The following is a 20,728-nucleotide window of genomic DNA, read 5'->3' on the forward strand; positions in this document are numbered from 1 at the left end:
AAGCTCATTGGTTGGTTCTTGTCACATGACCCGCGGTGCCCTTGCGGCATTCTGAAAAGTTGAGATGTTTTTACATTTTGCTGTATCTAAAACGTATCGAACCGAACCGAACCGTGACATCAGTGTATCGTATCGAACCGAACCGTGAATTTTGTGAACCGTTACACCCCTAATATATATATATATATATATATATATATATATATATATATATATATATATATATATATATATATATATATATATAAAAATGATAATACAATATCACCAGTGTATAGCTATGTGATGGCTGGGAATTGTGGGAGGTTTCTAGGTAGTTGCTCCCTAGTTAGTATTTTCCTGAACACACACGGTGCTCGTTCTTAGCGAAGCACTTGCTTTGATTGGTGGCTCGGTCGACAAAGACTTTTGCAGAAATGACGTTTCCGAACGGCAGAAACATCTGGAGCATTTCTGAGTCAGTGAACTCCTGAGGCAAATGGTAAATGAAGATGTTACACCCCTCAGGACCTGCAGCACACACATACACACACACACACACACACACACACACATACACACACACACACATACATAATGAGAAACTCATATGCAGTTATTTATTAACACATATGTATAAATAAACCAATAATTAGCAATAAACTTGTAAAAAAAGTACACTTATTTGTACTGAATGTGCACTTGTAGTGTACTTAAAAGTATGTATGTTTAAAATAATTCTAGGTAATATAATATTTATAAAATAAAAGATCACTTAAAGTCACTTTTATGTATACTTTTTAGAATGTAATTATATGTAATTAGAGTTCATTTAAATAAGTATGTTTTCATATATTTTGTTGTGCTTTAAAAGAGAGCACCTATTTAGATTTTAATTGTAGTGGTATTTTAGATTACATTTGAAGTACATTTTGTTTTTTAAATGTTTTAAATTGCAACTGCATATACATACATATATATATATATATATATATATATATGTGTGTGTATATATCTATATATATATATATATATATATATATATGTGTGTGTGTGTGTGTGTGTGTATATATATATATATATATATACACACACACACACACACACACACACACACACACACATATATACATACATACATACACATATATATTTAAATACATACAAGTTTTAATAGAAATTATATCATTGTATTAGCTTATCATAAAGATATAGCTTTAGTTTGTCAGTACATTGAGCAGCACTTTAACCATTTTTCAAAGACTAATTATGTAGTAATTATGTAATGACATATAAAGATGAAAGTCCTACTTAAGTGTGTCAAAAAACTCTAAAGTTCAGTTAATTGAATTAAATATCAATGAAGTTACAGTTAACATGCAATTACATTTCATTTGACACTTTATTTTCCTAAGAAGAACTATTTTGTGGAAGTACACAAACTGTCCTTTTCTTCTAACAGGAAATGACATCACCTTCTCTCTGCTGCTGCAGTTGTTGCTGGGAAACCGGGGTGGGTTGCTGTATGTACGGCTGGCTGATCAATCCATATGCGGTCGGATAGGCAGCTGTGAAGCAGAGAGTTTGACACATGCTGATACAGACAGATGTGACACAAAACATCCTCGTTGAGAGACTGAGGAGCTCAGTCACCTGTATAGTGCTGCACGCCTGCGTACGCCTGCTGGAGGGGATCTAACACCGCCCCCGCCGGACTCTGGGCTGGAGGAATGATGAAGAGAAAGCATTCACCAGTTTCTGAATGAATGTGAGGGGTTTTGTGCATGCTAAACTCACTCCCATTTTGTGAGTAGATCACTTGTTAGAGGATGAGTTGACTGAACTTAAAGGGATACTCCTCCCCAAAATGAAAATGTTGTCATGAATCACTTACCCCCGTGTCGTTCCAAACCCATAAAAGATTTATTCTTCTTCGGAACACAATTTAAGATATTTTGGATGAAACGACTTGGACTATTCTGAAGATGATTTTCATACTTTTCTGGACCTTGACACTGTTATTTACTTGGCAGTTTATGGTACAGTCGCAAACATTCAGCTTTTCATCCAAAATATCTCAAATTGTGTTCCGAAGACGAATAAAGCTTTTATGGGTTTGGAAGGACATGGGGGTAAGTGATTCATGACAAAATTCTCATTTTGAGATGGAGTATCCCTTTAACATTTTAAGGCAGTGGGTTTTTTTTACACTGTAAATGAAGTAGCCTACACAGACACACACACACACAAAGACATATGAATACTCAAAATTGTAGAATAGTTCTGTTGTTTCTGGTTTCTAGATTATAATTTTATGTTTAACGTTATGTCATAAAATACTTTTTTTTTTTTTTTTGCATTCTGCTCTTTTTTTATGTAGATTTCAAGTACTTTATTTCATACGATAATAACTTTGTTTTAATCACCATGGGTTTTCTGATGTTATTTGGCATAAATGCAATACATTGAATGCTGTAAAACTGTGAGATAAGATGCGGCTGTTTGTAGTTGTGGCAGGGCTGTTTGGGGGAAAATCCAGGGCTGTTTTTTATTCCCGGGCCGTCCCTGATTGAGAGTAATCTCTAGTGTGCTCTGTGCAGTTTCAAAGCATTAGGGATTCTCCTTACTCACCTTGATATGGATGAACACCATTGGTGTAGATTTCTGAAGCTGGCAGCCCATTGGTGTTTGCCGGTATAGGACTATAGCCGTTCACTCCGATTGGTGGAGGCAGAGCTGAGATGGGAGTGGCTGCAATAGTGGGCGGAGTGTTTGTACCTGTAGCCAATCACAGAGCAGTGTGGAGTTTAAACTGACAAGTAAAAGAACAGTAAAAGCTGAACTCTTCACATACAGATCACCTTGTGAAAAGTGCACTTATAATGTATAATATAAAATGAATGACATTTTAATAAAAATAATCTTTTGTCATGTTTTAAAGAAGAACACTTATTTTGATGTGTTGACTAACATACTTAAAGGGTTAGTTCACCCAATAATCAAAATTATGTCATTAATTACTCACCCTCATGTTGTTCCAAACCAGTAAGACCTCCGTTTATCTTCAGAACACAGTTTAAGATATTTTAACCGGTTCTTTTTGCACCAGTTAACCAAATCGAACTGAATCGTTTTAAACGGTTTGCGTCTCCAATACGCATTAATCCACAAATGACTTAAGCTGTTAACTTTTTTAATGTGGCTGACAATCCCTCTGAGTTAAAACAAACCAATATCCCGGAGTAATTCATTTACTCAAACAGTACACTGACTGAACTGCTGTGAAGAGAGAACTGAAGATGAACACGATGAACACGTGAAGAATGATTTGTTTGCGAACCGGATATCCAGACTGCTTTGATTTGAACTCTCTCTCACAACAGACACGGAAGAGAAGACAATGCTATATATAGTCTTAGTTTTTGCTATTTTTTGGACAAAAATGTATTTTCGATGCTTCAGAATATTCTACCTGACCCTCTGATGTCACATGGACTACTTTGATGATGTTTTTCTTCCCTTTCTGGACATGGACAGTAGACCGTACACACAGCTTCAATGGAGGGACTGAGAGCTCTCGGACTAAATCTAAAATATCTTAAACTGTGTTCTGAAGATAAAAGGAGGCTTTACATGTTTGGAACGACATGAGGGTGAGTTATTAATGACATAATTTTGATTATTGGGTGAACTAACCCTTTAAGCACAAGAACTTGATTTTGATTTTAACTGTGATTTGATTCTAAAGTGTGTTATTTGTCATTACATGATAAAGTTAATGTATTTTAAATGTACTAAATTGCAACTTCATTACAAATGTGTAATTGCAAATGTATTTAAAATACAAGTTACAATAGAATTGTCATTAAAGTATATTTTAGTTTATCATAAATGCTTGTCAGTTTTCAGCAGTAACACTTTAACCATAATTATGAAATTACACAATTATATTTTGCATATAACATGCATTTAAAGCTGCGGTAGGGAACTTTTGACGCTCTAGCGGTTAATAAACAGAACTGCTTGCGTCTTGCGGAAGAACATCGTAGCCGGAACTACTTCTCTCTGTTTAGGTCTATGAAGAATCACACAGGTACTGGGTTACTCCGCAGCGGTACTGAATATTGTAATGTAAGCATATTATGATGTAATTTGGACCTGGTTCCTAAAGCACAGGTAGCTGTGCTGTGTGGTGATGATCACCTGACGAGGGGGTGATGGGGTGATGATGCCGTTACCATTGAGTGCTGCCATCTGCTGCATCTGCAGCGCCGCTACTGTAGACACAGGTGACAGGTATGATGCTGAAGCAGCTGAGACAGACAGAGGAAAGAGTTAACAATACAACTTCCACATATGCTTGAGTGTTTCTTCAACTGCAGGCACTTTTATGGCCTAGGGCTTGATTTTTACTGCAGTCTGTTAAAACTCACTCTCTTCAGTTTATTTACTTACATAGGAATAAACAAACCATTTAAATATTTATTGAGTGAAACTGATTCATGATATGTGTCATGGCACAACAGAAAAATATATTGTTTAAATATTATATTATATTATATTATTAGGGAAAATAATTTACATTATGAAGTCTCTTTTGCTCAACAAGAATGCACTTAAAAAATAGTACAAAAAAGTAATATTGTGAAATATGAATGCAATTTTTAAATTAATGTTTTCTATGTGAATGTATTGTAAAGTGTAATTTATTGCTGTGATCAAAGCTGTATTTTCAGCATCATTCCTCCAGTCTTCAGTGTCACATGATCTTCAGAAATCATGAAAATATGCTGCTTTGCTGCTCAAGAAACATTTCTGATTATTATCAATGTTGAAAACAGTTGTGGTGCACATTATTTTGATGGAAACCGTGATACATTCTATTTTTCAGGATTCACAGATGAATAGACAGTTTAAAAGAACAGCATTTATTTGAAACAGAAATCTTTTTTAACATTATAAATGTCTTTCCTGTCATTGAATTGTTCTTATTGAAGTATAACTATAAATAAGTGTACTGAATTAAGCTAAATGAGACTTTTTGTAACAATTGCATATAATTGCTCTTTTGTTGTTTTCGCTTTGGATAAAAGTGTCTGCTTAATTAAATTTAAATGTAAATGCAAAACCCTATTTAAAACTAGTTTTCTTTCTACATTGATAAAAAGAGAACTTTAAAATCTTATAAGGCTAATGGACATGCAATGTGTCGTTTTGTGTTTGTGTGTGTAGCCGGTACATAGCCTCTCCACTGCCAAGATCTCGTTCACGCCTCCTCGTGGCACACATGGTAACTGGTCCCTTGCGGTTCCAGGCTAAGCTGTACGGGATCTCGGAGCAGCAGTGGGCCCCAGAGACGTGGCATGCAGGCCCATCAGTGAATGGAAATGCCCTGCTGCCCGTCAACCACTGTCCCAGCTATGGGTAAATAGTCCCAACTATGGGCAAATAGCAAAGACCCCAACGGCGGCGCAGGCGGAAGATGGTGGTGTGAGAACCACCACAACGGCTGGGAAGGCGGAAGAAGGCAAACCCCCTGCCACGTGGGTTAACTCGGGAGGGTACAGTGGCCAGGGGAGTAAACCCCGAAGACAAATCTGCACTTGGGGACAGGCATAGGCGGAGTCCAACTGACCGGACCACCGGCAGCCCCCTGCAACTTCCTGCCAGACGAAGGTCGTCATGGGTTCCCTCATGCCACTGGAGGTCCATCTGGCAGGAGTGAAGATGGTGGGAGTTAGGTCTGCGCACCCTCACCCTCACCTTAATCCTCACCTATGCGCAAGCTTCTTGCCCCCCCCCCCCCCCTTAAAAGTCCTGTGGCGATGTGGAATGGTGGTGGGCACAGGCCAAGGATGTGGCTGGGAGTGTCTAGCCAAACTATGCACACAGGCGGCAATGGAGTGATGGTCGCTAGGACTCTGGGATGGAGCAGCGAGTCTTTTCGGCAGCTTCCACTGCGACTGAGCAGCCCCACACTGCTCACCCCTGTGATGGGGAAGGACCTGGAAAAGGTGGTCCAAAAATTGTCTGCTCCCCACACTCCGGACGGTAAACCGCAACCGTCGGAGCATCCCCCCCTCGCGGTCGAAAAATTTAAGTGAAAAAAAATAAGCTAAGCATCGCTTCGTGGAACGTTCGTACACTGCTGGACCTGGTCGAAACCCCGGAAAGGCCCCACCGCAGGACAGCACTGGTGGCCCTGGAGCTTGCAAGATATAACATCGACATTGCAGCTCTCAGTGAGACCAGACTACATGGGGAGGACTCCTTGACAGAGGCTGGTGCTGGGTACACCTTCTTCTGGAAGGGGGTCCCCGAAGGCATTCGTCGTAATCATGGAGTTGGCTTTGCTGTGAAGTCTAAACTGCTGCAGCGCATTCCGGAAACCCCTATCGGCATCAATGAAAGATTGATGACATGGCGCATTCCCTTGGCAAAGGAATGCTTCGCCACTCTCATCAGTGCATATGCTCCAACTCTTGATGCCGAGTACAACATCAAAGAGGATTTCTATAGAGCTCTTGATGCCATCCTACAGAAAACCCCAGCTTCAGACAGAATCATACTCATGGGAACTTCAATGCTAGAGTGGGAACGGAGCATATGGTATGGAGTAAAGTCATCGGCCAGCATGGTGTGGGGAAAATGAACCACAACGGGCTCAGACTCCTCTCTCTCTGTGCAGAGCACCAGCTGGTCATCACTAACACCATCTTCCAGATGAAGAACAGGCTCAAGACCACCTGGCAGCACCCCCGCTCAAAACACTGGCATCTCCTGGATTACGTGATTGTCCGTCAAAAGGATAGACGAGATGTCCTTACCACTCGTGTTATGCGCGGAGCTGAGTGCTGGACTGACCACCTCATGGTCAGATCCAAATTACTCATGAGTATTCAACCTCGTGTTCCGAGGCGAGCCCCAAACAAGAAACTAAACTGCACAGCGTTGAACAACCTCACCATCAAAGACAACCTCCGACGGCTCCTTGCTAAAAACCTCAACATGATCCCGGAGGAATCAGCTGATTGGCCAGCTCTACGCCAGGCTATTCATAACGCTGCTTCAGAGGCGCTTGGCCAATCAAGGAAACATCACCAGGACTGGTTTGACTGCAACTCAGCTGAGATACAGTCACTTCTTAAAACCAAGCATGAAGCCCATAAAGCTCTCTTGTCCTGCCCTGGATCTCCTACCCATAAAGCCACCTTCACTGCTGTAAGAGCAGAAACCCAGCGAGCCCTTCGGACTATGGAGAACATCTGGTGGGTAAAAAAGGCGCACAAAATCCAAAACCTGGCAGACTGCAATAACACTCAAGGCTTTTACGATGCCATAAAAGCATTGTACGGCCCCAGGAAGCGGGTGATTGCTCCAGTCCGATCAGCTGAGGGGTCCACGCTCTTCAAGGACCGCCACGAGATTCTTGCCCGTTGGGTAAATCATTTTGAGAATCTCTTCAACCACACCAACCCTGTTGACCAACACATCCTGGATAATCTGCCAGACTTGCCACCAACCATGCACCTGGATACTCCACTACTTTTCTCAGAACTCCGGCAAGCTATTTCAGGTCTGAAAAACAACAAAAGCGCTGGACCCGATGGAATCCCTGCAGAGGTTTTCAAACATGGAGGATACACCCTCACGCGTCGCCTGCACCTCCTGATTCAAAACATCTGGGAACATGGGACCCTCCCACAGGACTGGAAGGATGCTAACATTGTTGTCATATACAAGCAAAAAGGAGACCGAGCAGTCTGTGGCAACAGCTGTGGGATATCTCTCCTCTCCATCGCAGGGAAAGTACTGGCCAAGATCATGCTCAGCAGACTGGTTGAGCACATCTCGGAAGCTGTGCTTCCGGAAACGCAGTGTGGCTTCCGGAAGACCAGATCCACAACAGACATGGTTTTTGTCTTGAGGCAGCTGCTGGAGAAGAGTCGAGAGCATCACAAAGACCTTTACGTAGCCTTCATCGATCTCAGCAAAGCCTTTGACACCATCAACCGTGAGTTGCTCTGGAAATACCTATCCAAAATTGGGGTACCACCCAAGTTTCTCAGCATCCTACAGCAGCTGCATGACGGGATGAAAGCCAGAGTCCTCATGGGAGAACTCCAATCAGAGTCTTTCGGGGTAAACGTTGGGGTGAAGCAAGGCTGTGTCCTGGCTCCGATGCTCTTTAACATCCTCCTCTCTGCCATCACCTGCCTTTTCCACCGTGTCCTGGGACATGAAGACGGTGTCCATGTGGAATACCGACTTGACGGAAGCCTCTTCAACATTCGTCGGCTTCAAGCTCACACAAAGACAAAGACCCGCCAGATCTGTGAGCTTCAGTATGCTGATGACTGTGCAGTCTTAGCCCACAGCCCAGACTCTATGCAGTACGCCCTTAACACCATATCCAGTCTGTACCAATCTTTCGGCCTGCAGGTTAACACTCAAAAAACCGAGGTCATGTTCCATCTCACCACCCCCGTTCCCACACCCCCCAGTTTTCACATAAATGGTGTTCCACTTAAATCAGTGGACCACTTCACCTACCTCGGCTCCACTCTGTCCTCAAGCAGCTCCCTTGACACAGAAATACACACTCGGATAAATAAAGCCTCATCATCTTTTGGACGCCTACGCAGCAGGGTTTTTGAAAATCGTAACCTGAAGGTCAGTACCAAGGTTGCTGTTTACAATGCGGTATGTCTCTCCACTCTTCTTTATGGGGCAGAGTCATGGACCTCATACCGCCAGCACATCATCCACCTAGAAGCCTTCCATATTCGCTGCTTACAAAAAATCCTCAGCTTGTCCTGGAAAGATCGAATCCCCCATACAGTCATCCTCAGCAACACCAACTCAATCTGTATGGAAGCTGCTGTGGCCAGAAAACATCTGCGTTGGATAGGGCACACCATACGCATGCCTGAACATCGCCTGCCCCGCCAAGTCCTTTACAGTCAACTAGTGGGTGCGAAACGTTCCGCTGGAGGGCAAAAGCGTCGTTTTAAGGACTATACCAGGGACCTCCTTAAGCGGGCAAACATCCCCCTCACGAAGCTAGAATCTCTGGCACTTGACCGATCAGCCTGGCAGGCCACCTGTGCTGCTGCGGTCTCTCAAATACACCAAACCAACCAAGACCAACGATCCATGAGGCGAATCAAGAGACACCAACGGGCGGCTGGTACCCCCCTGGTATCTGGTTTCCCCTGCTCCATCTGCGGTCGAGTGTGCGGATCAAGGATCGGACTTTATGCCCATGAGAAGTGGCACCAGCGGCAAGGTTGCTGAACCCCCACCCCCCATCCCTATCCCTGGAGCAAGCGTTATCATCGAACACGATGGACAGCTAAGAGAGTGTGTGTGTGTGTGTGCGTGTGTGTATGTGTTTGTGTGTGAGTGTGTGCACTGGTTTAGGTGGTTTAAAGAAATTTGTAGAATGACTATGACATTTATGTGAAGTTTATGGGGGAAACTGGCTATGTTCCCGTAATTCAAAAGTCTTAAAAACCATACTAAATGTTTCAGGTTATGCATGTAACCATAGTTCCTCAAAGGAACGAGACACTGCTTCGGAGGACGCTTTGAGAATGCCCTATAGCGTGACCGGCTCTGAACCACGTGTGTAATCAGTCCAATGGATAGGCGAGACGTCAGAGACCAGGAAGCTTAAAAGCATTTGTGGCAAAGCCTGCGTTAGCCTCTAGGAATGAAGCAACACCCTCTGCCTGTGAGAGGATCTCTCCTGATGGGAACCTCCCATGGAATCCCATCAAAGAGGGAAATCAGGCCCGGCCAAAATGGGGCTACTAACAGCAGCTGGGCTCCGTCCCGGTGCACTCTCTCCAGAACTACCTGGAGCAGATCAATTGGGGGAAAAGCGTACAGACGAAGCCTCAGCTACATGTAAACCACAGCATCCAGACCCAGTGGAGCTGGATGAGTCAGAAAGTACCAGAGGGGACAGTGCAATGTCACTCGAGTCGCAAAAAAGATAGACCTGAGCCTGGCCAAAAACTCTCCAACTTTGCTTAAAGCACGGCCAGCATCTCCAGGCAGTTTATATGCCTCGACAGTCCGCGGGCATGGTGGCCACTCATGACCGCACCCCAGCCGGTGAGGGACGCGTCCATTGCCCTCAGGGAGAACCCCTTGGTCTTGAGCCAGCACTGTAGGGGTCTCATTTAAAGCAGGCCATCACTTATTAAGTTGGACACAACTGCCATCAGACCCAGCAGTCTGGAACTGCTTCACAGTAAGTGACTGGCCTTCTCTTGCTCTCGTGACTGCGGTGAGGATAGACTCAATCCGAGCTGGAGACATACGTGCCTGCACCGTGGTAGAATCACACACCACACCCAAATAAGTGATTCTCTGTACTGAAGAAAGCACACTTTCTTGGCATTAAGTCTTAACCCCAGCTCTTTCGTGTGAGGGAGAACAACATCTCAATGTCAAACCGCCATCCAGTCTAATATAAACCAATCATTGCACCATGTTCTCTAGTCGTGAAAGTGTGGGTTGAGAATACATTTCATGGTGCCTGCCTCTCCTCAGTGCCCTCAGGAGATCAGTCTGCCAACCTTGCCGGTGTTCCAGGGTAGAGAAGAACCGTCTCCAGCCCGTCCACCAGATAACGTTAAAATCCCCACAAATTTAGTCACCGCCATGCCTCAGCAGCAGCAGGATCAGAATCCCAAGATTACAAGCATGGACACACTTCTCGGAGCGTGCCAAGCAAGAGTGGACCACTAAACAGCAGGAAAAGCACAATTAGCCCCCTTATTTTTTCTGAGAGCCAACTGCAGAAGCTACGCTCCTCATTAATGCTGCTCTTCATAATATAAGGCATAATATGCTTGTGTAACTGCTTGTGTAACTGATGCTTGTGCAACTGATGTTTGTGCAACTGCGACCTTCTCTTGAAGTTTTGACATAATGGAGCTTATCAGTGGACAAACTGAATAAGAATCACAAACAGATAGCGACTGACACACATACAGAGCGCTTGCTGAATGACAGAAGGCTGATGCTGGCTTCGCTGCATGTGCTTTAAGCTTCCTGGTCTCTGATGTCACCTGCCTATGACGTTTTCCCCATCCATTAGACTGTAATGCTAAAGGGCTTTCCCAAAGCATTCTCCAATGCAGCTCAAGTTCCTGAAGAAGATTTTTTTTTTTTGAAAATCTAAAAATGCAGAAAGTTTTCTGATTGGGGATAGGGTTAGATGTGGTATTAAAATCATTATGACTATGGAGAGCTCCTGTAAACCACCAATACCAACATGTTTTGTACTCACTGCTTGTGTGTAGTCATTATATGCATTAAAGTTGAGCATCACCGGACTGAAGATGCTGAGCTGCGAGGCCACCTGATGCATGCGCCGCATCCCGCGCTCTTTTTCTGTGTCTGCAAACTTCACCACCAGACTGGAGGAGGCACCCTGAGCACAGACAGACAGAGATTACAGCCAACGGGAGAGGAGGAGAGTCTGAGAAGGGAGAGGAGCAGAGGAGAGAGGAGGAGAGACCGAGAGGAGAGAGGTGAGAGACTGAGAGGAGTGAGGAGGAAAGACTGAGAGGTGAGAGGAGGTGATACTGAGAGGAAAGAAGAGAGGAGGAGAGACCGAAAGGAGAGATGAGGAGAGACAAGAGGAGAGAGGAGAAGATACTGAGAGGAGAGAGGAGGAGAGACCGAGAGGTAAAAGGAGGAGAGACTGAGAGGAGAAAGGAGGAGAGATTGAGAGGAGAGAGTTAGAGAGAACGAGATGAGAGTTGAAGGAGAGACAGAGAGAAAGACAGACTGAGAGGAGAGAGGATGACAGACAGAGGAAGAGAGAACGAAAGGAGAGAGGAGGACAGACCAAGAGGAGCAAGGAGTTCTTTCATTCTGTTTGAAACTGGATGTTAAAGTCTATGATAAGAGTTCAGTCAAAGATAAGGCACAGCAAGGACAACAAATCAGCAAATTCCAATGTGAAAATGATGCCAAAATGATGGCACCACAATATAATCCGATGCGGAGTGAGTAAACTTGCAGCTTGATGTGCGGTGTATGCTTCATGGAGGTTGCAGAATACCAACATTCCAGAAAAGTTCATAATTGTCGTTCAATAGATAATAATTCCTCTTTAGTTTTGGTAGATTTGAGCAGTGTACCTTAAGGCCATGAATAGAGAATCATTCGCAGCAGAAGTCTTGTTGCCATGTAAAACCTGATCCCAGAAGAAAAAGAGATCCTCGCAGATAGAGCTCACTAATAAAAAGAGTTGTCCACAAAATAAAGCACAGTTGCATAATACGCTAAAGGGGGCATTAACCAGGAACTTTCCAAACCTCCAAAAAGCCACTCCACTTGCAGAGCTGTTAAAGACAATAAAACAGGAGAAAGAAGCGGCAGCCCAACATGCCAGCATTCCCCTTCTACCAGAACCGAACCACAGGTTAAAATAAATACACTTTGACTTTTAGAGCGGGAAACCAGGTCCCCCAACACACACACAATGCACCTATCTGGAACTAAAAATCACCTCAATGGGAAACATCAATCTGGCTGTGAATGAACTGAAAGCAAAGGCACTGAGAGTCTTCTTACATGATCAAAATACAATTCAGTATGAAATTCTGATTCAAAACTGGCTAAAAATCCTAAAAGCAATAAACAAGCAAATTGCTCTTTATGGCAGTGAGATATGGAGACCTCTAAAAACCCAACCAGCACAGCACAATCCAGCCCAACCAAATCACACAGTTACAAAAACACAATTACATTGCCTATTGGAAAGATGCCACTAAATTACAAAATAAGATGGAGCTGTATTTAGACCTAAACTACAAAACAGCAGAATACCTGAGCTGTTTAAAATATCACAAATTAAGACAGACTGAGTGATCACTGTCTGGCTCTAGAGAGAAGACGAAACGGAAATAAAGTATGCATTTACTTAATTTACTAAACTTTTTTTGTTATATTTATGTATTATATAATCGTTTATTCCTTATTCATGTAATGAACGATGTTTGGAAGTCATGCCAATAAAGCTCATTTGAATTCGAATTGAATTGAACTGAGGAAAGAGGAGAGAATAAAGAGTAGGTCACTCACGGGAAGAGTTCGCCTCTGAGTAACTCTGGAACTTCACAAACGCACAACCTGTGAAAACAAGACAAACATCAGAGTGTGTCCTCACCTTCTGTCCATCCAAGATGCAGGTGAGTTTGTTTCCTCATCAGATTTGGAGAAATGTAGCATTGCAAACATGTGGCCTTTGTCTTCTCGAGACATTAACTGATGGACTGGAGTGCTGTGGATTATTGTGATGTTTCTATCACCTGTTTGGACTCTCATTCTAAACGCACCCATTCACTGCAGAGCATTCACTGGTGAGAGAGTGACGCAATGCTTCATTTCTACAAAATGTATCTACATGTTAGATGGCCTGAGGGTGAGGACATTTAAATTTCTGTGTGAACTATTCCTTTAACAGACCTTTGCTGGTGCCTTCAGGTCCTCTCAGTACCGTACACTCATTAATGCTCCCAAATGGCTCAAACATCTTCCTCACGTCCTCATCAGACTGCTGCTTTCCCAACATCCACACAAACAGCTTTCTATCCTCTAAAAAGAGTGAAAAAGGAGAAATGGTCGTGATCCATTAATTTAGTTTCATGACTTTGTGAAGTGTGTCAGTATTGTTGTAGTACCATCAGTCTCCAGGAGAGGGAGAGATGATCTGGTTGTAATATGAACTGTGTGTGTGTGTGTGTGTGTGTGTGTGTGTGTTAGTTTGATGATACAGTACTTTTAAGGCCCAAATGTCTAATACAACACTGTTGCAACATGCCTCTGAGATCATCACATCTCTATTCCTAGTATTTATCTACAGTACTTCCACATTGCTCTCTTTGTATGGCAGGCCGTTTTAACATTTATTGTTTAAACTGTATTGGTATAAAACACTGAAACAGAAATCTCATCTCTTGTCTTTTACTGCATTACTATTTAACATTGAATATTATTGCATACTATTGAGATAAGCTACTAGAAATATTACGAGGGCTTACTAAATTTGGAATGAATTAACTTTTTTAAATTAAAAGCACTTGCATTGATATTTTCTAGTAAAAGAAAACCGATTGGTCACTTTCATATTACATTGTATTATTTAAAACAAAAAGTGACAGTAACATACAAATGCTAAATTAACAATTTAAAATTAATTATACTGTTTTTTTATTTTTTTTTATTTTAAGTCTAGTTAATTTTCATTTAAATGTCCAAATGTCTTGCCATAGCTCTCTGGGAGGAGCTCTCTCTCTCTCGCTGTCTAACACATAGTGATGGGAAGTTCGATTCTTTTCCGCGAACCGGTTCTTTCGGACGGTTCGATTCAATAAACCGGTTGAAAAAACCGGTTCATCGGTTCTTTCACGCTCGACGTAATGACGTCATTGGCGATGACGTAATGGCGTCACGTCTATCAAACATTCAAATATTTAAAGTCAGTAATCATAACTTTAGTCAGTTAAAACCTCATAATCATGAAAAGTTTACATTTGAGTTTTGCAACAACACCTAAATACAGTAACAGCAATAATGTGCATATGAGGATTTAAGTCTTCAAGATATAAAGTAAATAAATTAGGTGTCATCAGCGTAGAAACCCTGATCCACTTACTAAACATAATCCATTGCGATGAATTTGTTATTAAATGAACTTACGTTTCGCCAGATTGCCCTTCATCCAAGCCCTCGAAATACCCGCGCTCATAACATTACTAGTACAGAATCAGAATCAATCACCAAAAGAATCCCTTCGGTTCAGACATGCTGTGAGTCAGTTGGCTTCACGCTGAATCGCGCATGCGCAGTATCATCAGTTCATCGGTTCTCAATTCGGACGCGTCCGACAGAAACGATTCTCGGTTGAGTGTACTGATGATCCGAAAACCGATGCAACCGGTTCTTGACTCCAGAACGAGAATCGCTCTAACCAGCACGTGCTGCAGTTCAGTGTCATCAGCTGCTTTACTCGTGTTCATGTTCTGTTTACTACAAACTCAATTTGTGAATGTCATCATTATACAGTACAGATATCTCATAAATCATCCCTTATTCCTATTAAACATAAGAGTCTTTAGAGTCTTAATTATTGTCCAACTTCCCTGAAAACCCATTTGGCCTATACATTATATACAATATACAGATTGGAAACATTAATCTAAAAAAAAAATAATAAAAAAAATCTAAATAAAATAAAGTTATTTTATCACACTTTCCGATGTTTAACAAAATACTTACAAAATTACACGCATGCGCAATATCATCAGTTCATCGGTTCTCAATTCGGACGCGTTCGACAGAAACGATTCTCGGTTGAGTGTACTGGTGATCCGAAAACCGAAGCAACCGGTTCTTGACTCGAGAACGAGAACCATAGACATATAAATAACTAGACGCCTCATTGGACGCTCGACCGCATGTCAACGTCGCCGCCATATTGGAGCGGGCAACTCTCATAACTCTCACATCAGCACAGAAGAAAACATACCAGACTCATCGACAGATTGAACACCTACAAACCGTCACACGATAAAAACTGATCTCGGGGTGTTATCTTTCACAGGTAACTCAACCGTTATTTCTCGATGTTTTTTGGTCATTTTTAAAAGTGAAAGTGAAAGTGAAAGTGAAGTGACATTCAGCCAAGTATGGTGACCCATACTCAGAATTTGTGCTCTGCATTTAACCCATCCGAAATGCACACACACAGAGCAGTGAACACACACACACACTGTGAACACACACCCGGAGCAGTGGGCAGCCATTTATGCTGCGGCGCCCGGGGAGCAGTTGGGGGTTCAATGCCTTGCTCAAGGGCACCTAAGTCGTGGTATTGAAGGTGGAGAGAGAGCTGTTCATGCACTCCCCCCACCCACAATTCCGTCCGGCCCGAGACTAGAACCCACAACCCTTCGATTGGGAGTCCGACTCTCTAACCATTAGGCCACGACTTCCCCTGACGATTTATTGATAGCTTAATTAACCACTAATGTCAGACTATTAATAATAGATAGCGATATCTCTAACGTAGTTAGCACTGAAAGCTGAGACTTTATAAAAATTCAAAGTTTAAATGAATTCTCATTTACGTTTATATCATAAACTAAAATGGTGTTATGAGCACAATATGTACAGTGAGTACTTTGACTGTCTAGATTAGTGATGGAGCTAAAGTGTCACTACCATTACTTATTTACAAAGATTAAGTGGTAACACTTTAGAATCATGGTCCATTAATGTTAGTTAATCCATTAATTAACATGAACAGTACATTTATTACTGTATTTATTCATCTTTGTTAATGTTAGTTATTGAAAATAAAGTTTTTCATCGTTAGTTCATGCTAATTCATAGTGCATTAACTAATGTTAACAAGCACAACTTTTGATTTAAATAATGCATTAGTAAATGTTGAAATGAACATCAACTAAGATTAATAAATGCTGTAGAAGTATTGTTCTTGCTTAGATCATGTTAACTAAAGTAGTTAAGTAACATTAACTAATGGACCATTATTCTAAAGTGTTACCGATTAAGTTTATCATCGCTTAATTTTAAGGATTTCATAGCTTTTCATAAAACTGTGAACTGATTCTATGTAATTAATTATTATTTTCTCTTCCCCTTTAGCCAGTTGCAAACAGGACAAGGAAAGCTGAGGAAAGCTGTTCTCTGCATTTCCAAGAGACAAGACTATACCTCCACAGACTAGTGTTGTGTTTGTACCAAACCCAGAGCAGCCCTGAATGAATCGACAGATTGACCCTGCTCATATACAAACCCCCTCTCCGTTTCTCTCTGTAAAGATAATTTTTACAACAATATAATTTAATATAAATAATATAATTACCTAATTAAATGTTTCTGTATTTTTTGTCAAATATTTGGAGGTGGATGTGCACACTGGTGGTGTTTGAGGAGATTCATCCTTCTATGTAAAGTGCTTTGAGTGCCCAGAAAAGCACTATATAATTGTAAGGAATTATTAGTTATTAATAATTAAATATAACCAGTTTCCTCAGTCGATCACAATACTATAGACTGCATTTAAAAAGCTTTGCACAGGCTGTTTAATGCTGATAATGTACTACGTGTGTCTTTACACAAACTACATGATGTAATTAGCCTAGAAATGAAAAGCACTGTAACTCATAGTGAGTCCAGCTGCAATATCATTAATGAAATCATTGTGATATTTTTATAATGATTATTAGTTTTGATTAATAACAAGTTTTTTGAGGGGAGCATCTCATATTCTGGTCTGTGATAAACATAACTATACTTTGAGATTTTGTTGTGCAAGGTAAACCTCACATACTCACACTCAAACATTCATAGGTGTTAACAAAAACAAACCACTGTTTCAAAATGTGTGTTTTCTGCATGAGTGTGTGTAATGTGTATTATAGAACAAAATATCAAGCATCATCAAGTTTACATTATTTGACTCTTTAATTTAATAAAATAGAAAATCTTTAGGGAAGCGGTGAAGAATTAATCTTTATTTGTCAGGTTTTGTCTTCACAACTAAACCACTCTATTCACAGAGAAAGACAGAACTGAAATAAAATGTGTTTCTTGAGGATTTCTCAGAGGATTTTATATATATATATATATATATATATATATATATATATATATGTGTGTGTGTGTGTGTGTGTGTGTGTGTGTGTGTGTGTGTGTGTGTGTGTGTGTGTGTGTGTGTGTGTATGTGTGTACATGTATATATTATACTTAAAGAGTTCATTAATTAAACACAATTTGGAACTGGAGTTTTTTGTGTTCTGTCATTAGTTGTGTCTTTATTTGTTTAATAATTATTACCCAAATAGTATTTTAAAATTACATTTCACAATTATTTATTTTACTCTATAATGAACTATTAATTTATTCTTCATTTTATCTATTCTGTATTATTCCACCCTTGATATTACATATTCTTCTTGCTATTATTAATCTATTTTTTTTCAATTATTTATTATGGTATTATTCATATTATACATGTAATTTTTGCTATTATAAATCTATTATATCACGTTTGTTATTGTACTCGCTTTTCATATTATTCACTTTACTTCAAGTTGTACTACATATACTTTTTAATATAACATATCACTTTTACTATATTTCTACTGTGCACTGTATCAGTGCATATTTTAATTTTCACTGGATCCATAGCCTCATCAGTTACATGTGTGATTATTTGTTGTGGAGTTCATCTGTAGCTATGGAGTGCTATCAAATGAAAAGCAGACTACAAGTGTGACACTTTTTGATTTGTATGTACATGTTTTATTCAATTTTCGCAGTAATAGCAAATTATTCATGTTTAAAGATGTATTATTTTGATTTTTTCCCTCAGTATTTCAAAAAGGAATGAGCTGTGTTTTGACCTGAGACACAAGAAAGAAAAAAAAATGTTGGGATTGAACACAGAGAAAGCAATAAAACAACTACATTTAATTGAATGTACATTCAAATCACAGTACATGCATATGTCACAGTTATACTAAATTAACATTAGAATTGTAAACCTAAAATAATCAACAAAATCAACAAGTGAGACAAATGTGAGCTTTCACAATTCCTTACGAAAATTAATAATTTTCGAAACCTAACTAAATAACTGGAGGCAAAGTTTTTTTTTAACTGCACGTAGATCACAAACCTGAAATCGGTTGATAAATGTGAACGTTATCGTGTTTTTATTGAGTAAAAACCATAGACAGTAAAAGAAATGGACACAGCGACCCAATTGGAACTCAATTGAGACGAATGAAGCCCAGTTTTAGCGTTTTTTAGCACTTCCGTTTCTGACGCGCAGACTCAAACGAAGCTTGACGACGTCAGCAACCTGTCTGACAGATGTAAATCTTCTAGTAGCTGTGCGTGCAAACTGCCATCGTTAATCTTGCAGAGACGGCGAGCTTGAGCGGGGAGTTCTTTGGCGTGAGTGAGCAGGAGTAAGTATTCTGATTAATTATTTTGTATAGTATTTTAAAATGTAATGCCAGTACACCATATTAAGTTAATTGCCTGCGAGCTTCTCCACCTGTCTGTACGGTAATGCGACAGAGAGCCGAGTGGTTATGACGCAATCGTTAGCCTATTTTTTACAAAAACTGTTTATACGGGGCCATAATGTAACATAGAAGGTAATGGAGCCCTTTATACATTGTCGTGTATCTTTAGAAATAAATAATGGACAAACAGAGTCTTTAAACGCCTCAGATGTAAAGTTATTCGCTGTCAAAGTGACACCAAAATGAATGGGAGTCAATGGGAATGCTAACGCAAGTGAAGTTCTGCTAAAAGATGGCAGCCCCCACCCGACTTCAACTTCCGGTCGAGTTCCTTGCCCCTTGGTAAAAACCGCAGCTCCCCGTTTACTTCCATTTATTTTTAAGGTAGTCTTGCCCTCTCTAACATGGCGGATGCGTTGACGTATCACAGCAACGGCTCAGAGCGGCCAATGAGGCGTCTAGTTATTTATATGTCTATGACGAGAACTGCTCCAGCAGTGGGCGTGTTCGTTCATTATCTGACTCGGCTCGGTGTTCATCTTCAGTTCGGTCTTCACAGCATTTCATTCAGTGTACTGTTTGAGTAAATGGATTACCCCGGGATATTGGTTTATTCTGACTCAGAGGGAGTGTCAGTCACGTTAAAAAAGTTAACAGCTTAAGTAATTTGTGGATTTATGCTTATTGGAGACGTGAACCGTTTCAAACGATTCAGTTCGATTTTGTGAACTGGTTCAACCGGTTCACTAAGAAGAACCGGTTAAATTGAACGATTCGTTCACGAATCGGCCATCGAGAGGCGAAGTCACAAGACAAGGTCCGGGGTGTCAAACCGGAAGTGTTTGAAAGGTGGCGTGCTGGAAACCGTCGTGAGTTTTTTGAAATAACGTATACTGTATTTTATTAAGTATAAAAGTTGTTGATATAAGAAGAGTACGATGGGGAAATCGAGGAAAAAGAAAAAAGAGGAGGTTGGATCAGAAACAAGATCTAGAATTGATGAATCAGAGATTGAAGACGAAAATGATGAGATGGGTTGGACACAAGTGGAAGGAGGGAGAATAAAAAGTGTTGAAAAAGCAAACAATAAGAGGAAGAAAGATAATGAAGGGGATTCAATAGGTACAGATGAGGATAGCGAAAGGGAAGTGACAAGTGAAAGGAGAGAGGAAATAAAAATGATTGTAAGATTTAAAGAGGGACAAGGAGTAAAAGGGGTAAACCCAATTGCAAGAATACTTCAGGATGGAGCATTGTTGGTGATTTGTGATAATGAGGAGCAGAGGGATAAGGTGATGAAAATGAAGGTTGTGTGTAAACAAGTGATTTCAAGTTGTAATCAAACAGGTGGAAAATCATGGTTATGTGGAGTAATTACAGGGGTAGCATTGGAGGTCACTATGATAGAGTTATATTAAAGGAGGAAATGTAATTGAAGCAAAACGACTGCAAAGGAATAGAGAAGGGAATAAGGAAGAAAGTCTTTCTGTAATGTTGCGTTTTGAAAGTGGTGGAGTGCTACCAAGTAAAGTGATGATTGGATATGTTTGCTTTCGGGTGAGAGAATATGTGCGTGCTCCGATGAGATGCTATAACTGCCAGAGATATGGTCATATTGCAAGTGTTTGCAGAGCCAAAAAGAGATGTGCACATTGTGG

At 40.8% G+C, this 20,728-nt stretch overlaps 2 protein-coding genes and 1 pseudogene across 2 annotated transcripts in view; all 3 read right to left on the bottom strand.

The window, feature by feature from the left end:
* LOC127975434 (ADAMTS-like protein 4) overlaps positions 1-20,728 on the bottom strand; it is a 164,893-nt gene that overhangs the window by 41,413 nt on the left and 102,752 nt on the right. The window lies entirely within an intron of this gene.
* Positions 251-5,663, bottom strand: LOC127974303 (CUGBP Elav-like family member 3). The gene is made up of 5 exons (XM_052577483.1): positions 5,615-5,663; positions 4,188-4,292; positions 2,611-2,757; positions 1,455-1,547; positions 251-510 (listed from the first exon to the last, which is right to left on the bottom strand). The coding sequence occupies exons 1-5, from the start codon at positions 5,661-5,663 to the stop codon at positions 329-331; spliced, it is 576 nt and encodes a 191-aa protein (XP_052433443.1). The 3' UTR covers positions 251-328.
* Positions 2,621-20,728, bottom strand: part of LOC127975452 (CUGBP Elav-like family member 3-A) — a 64,420-nt pseudogene continuing 46,312 nt past the window's right edge.

This window comes from Carassius gibelio, chromosome B16 (genome assembly GCF_023724105.1).
Source record: "Carassius gibelio isolate Cgi1373 ecotype wild population from Czech Republic chromosome B16, carGib1.2-hapl.c, whole genome shotgun sequence".
NCBI lineage: Eukaryota > Metazoa > Chordata > Actinopteri > Cypriniformes > Cyprinidae > Carassius > Carassius gibelio.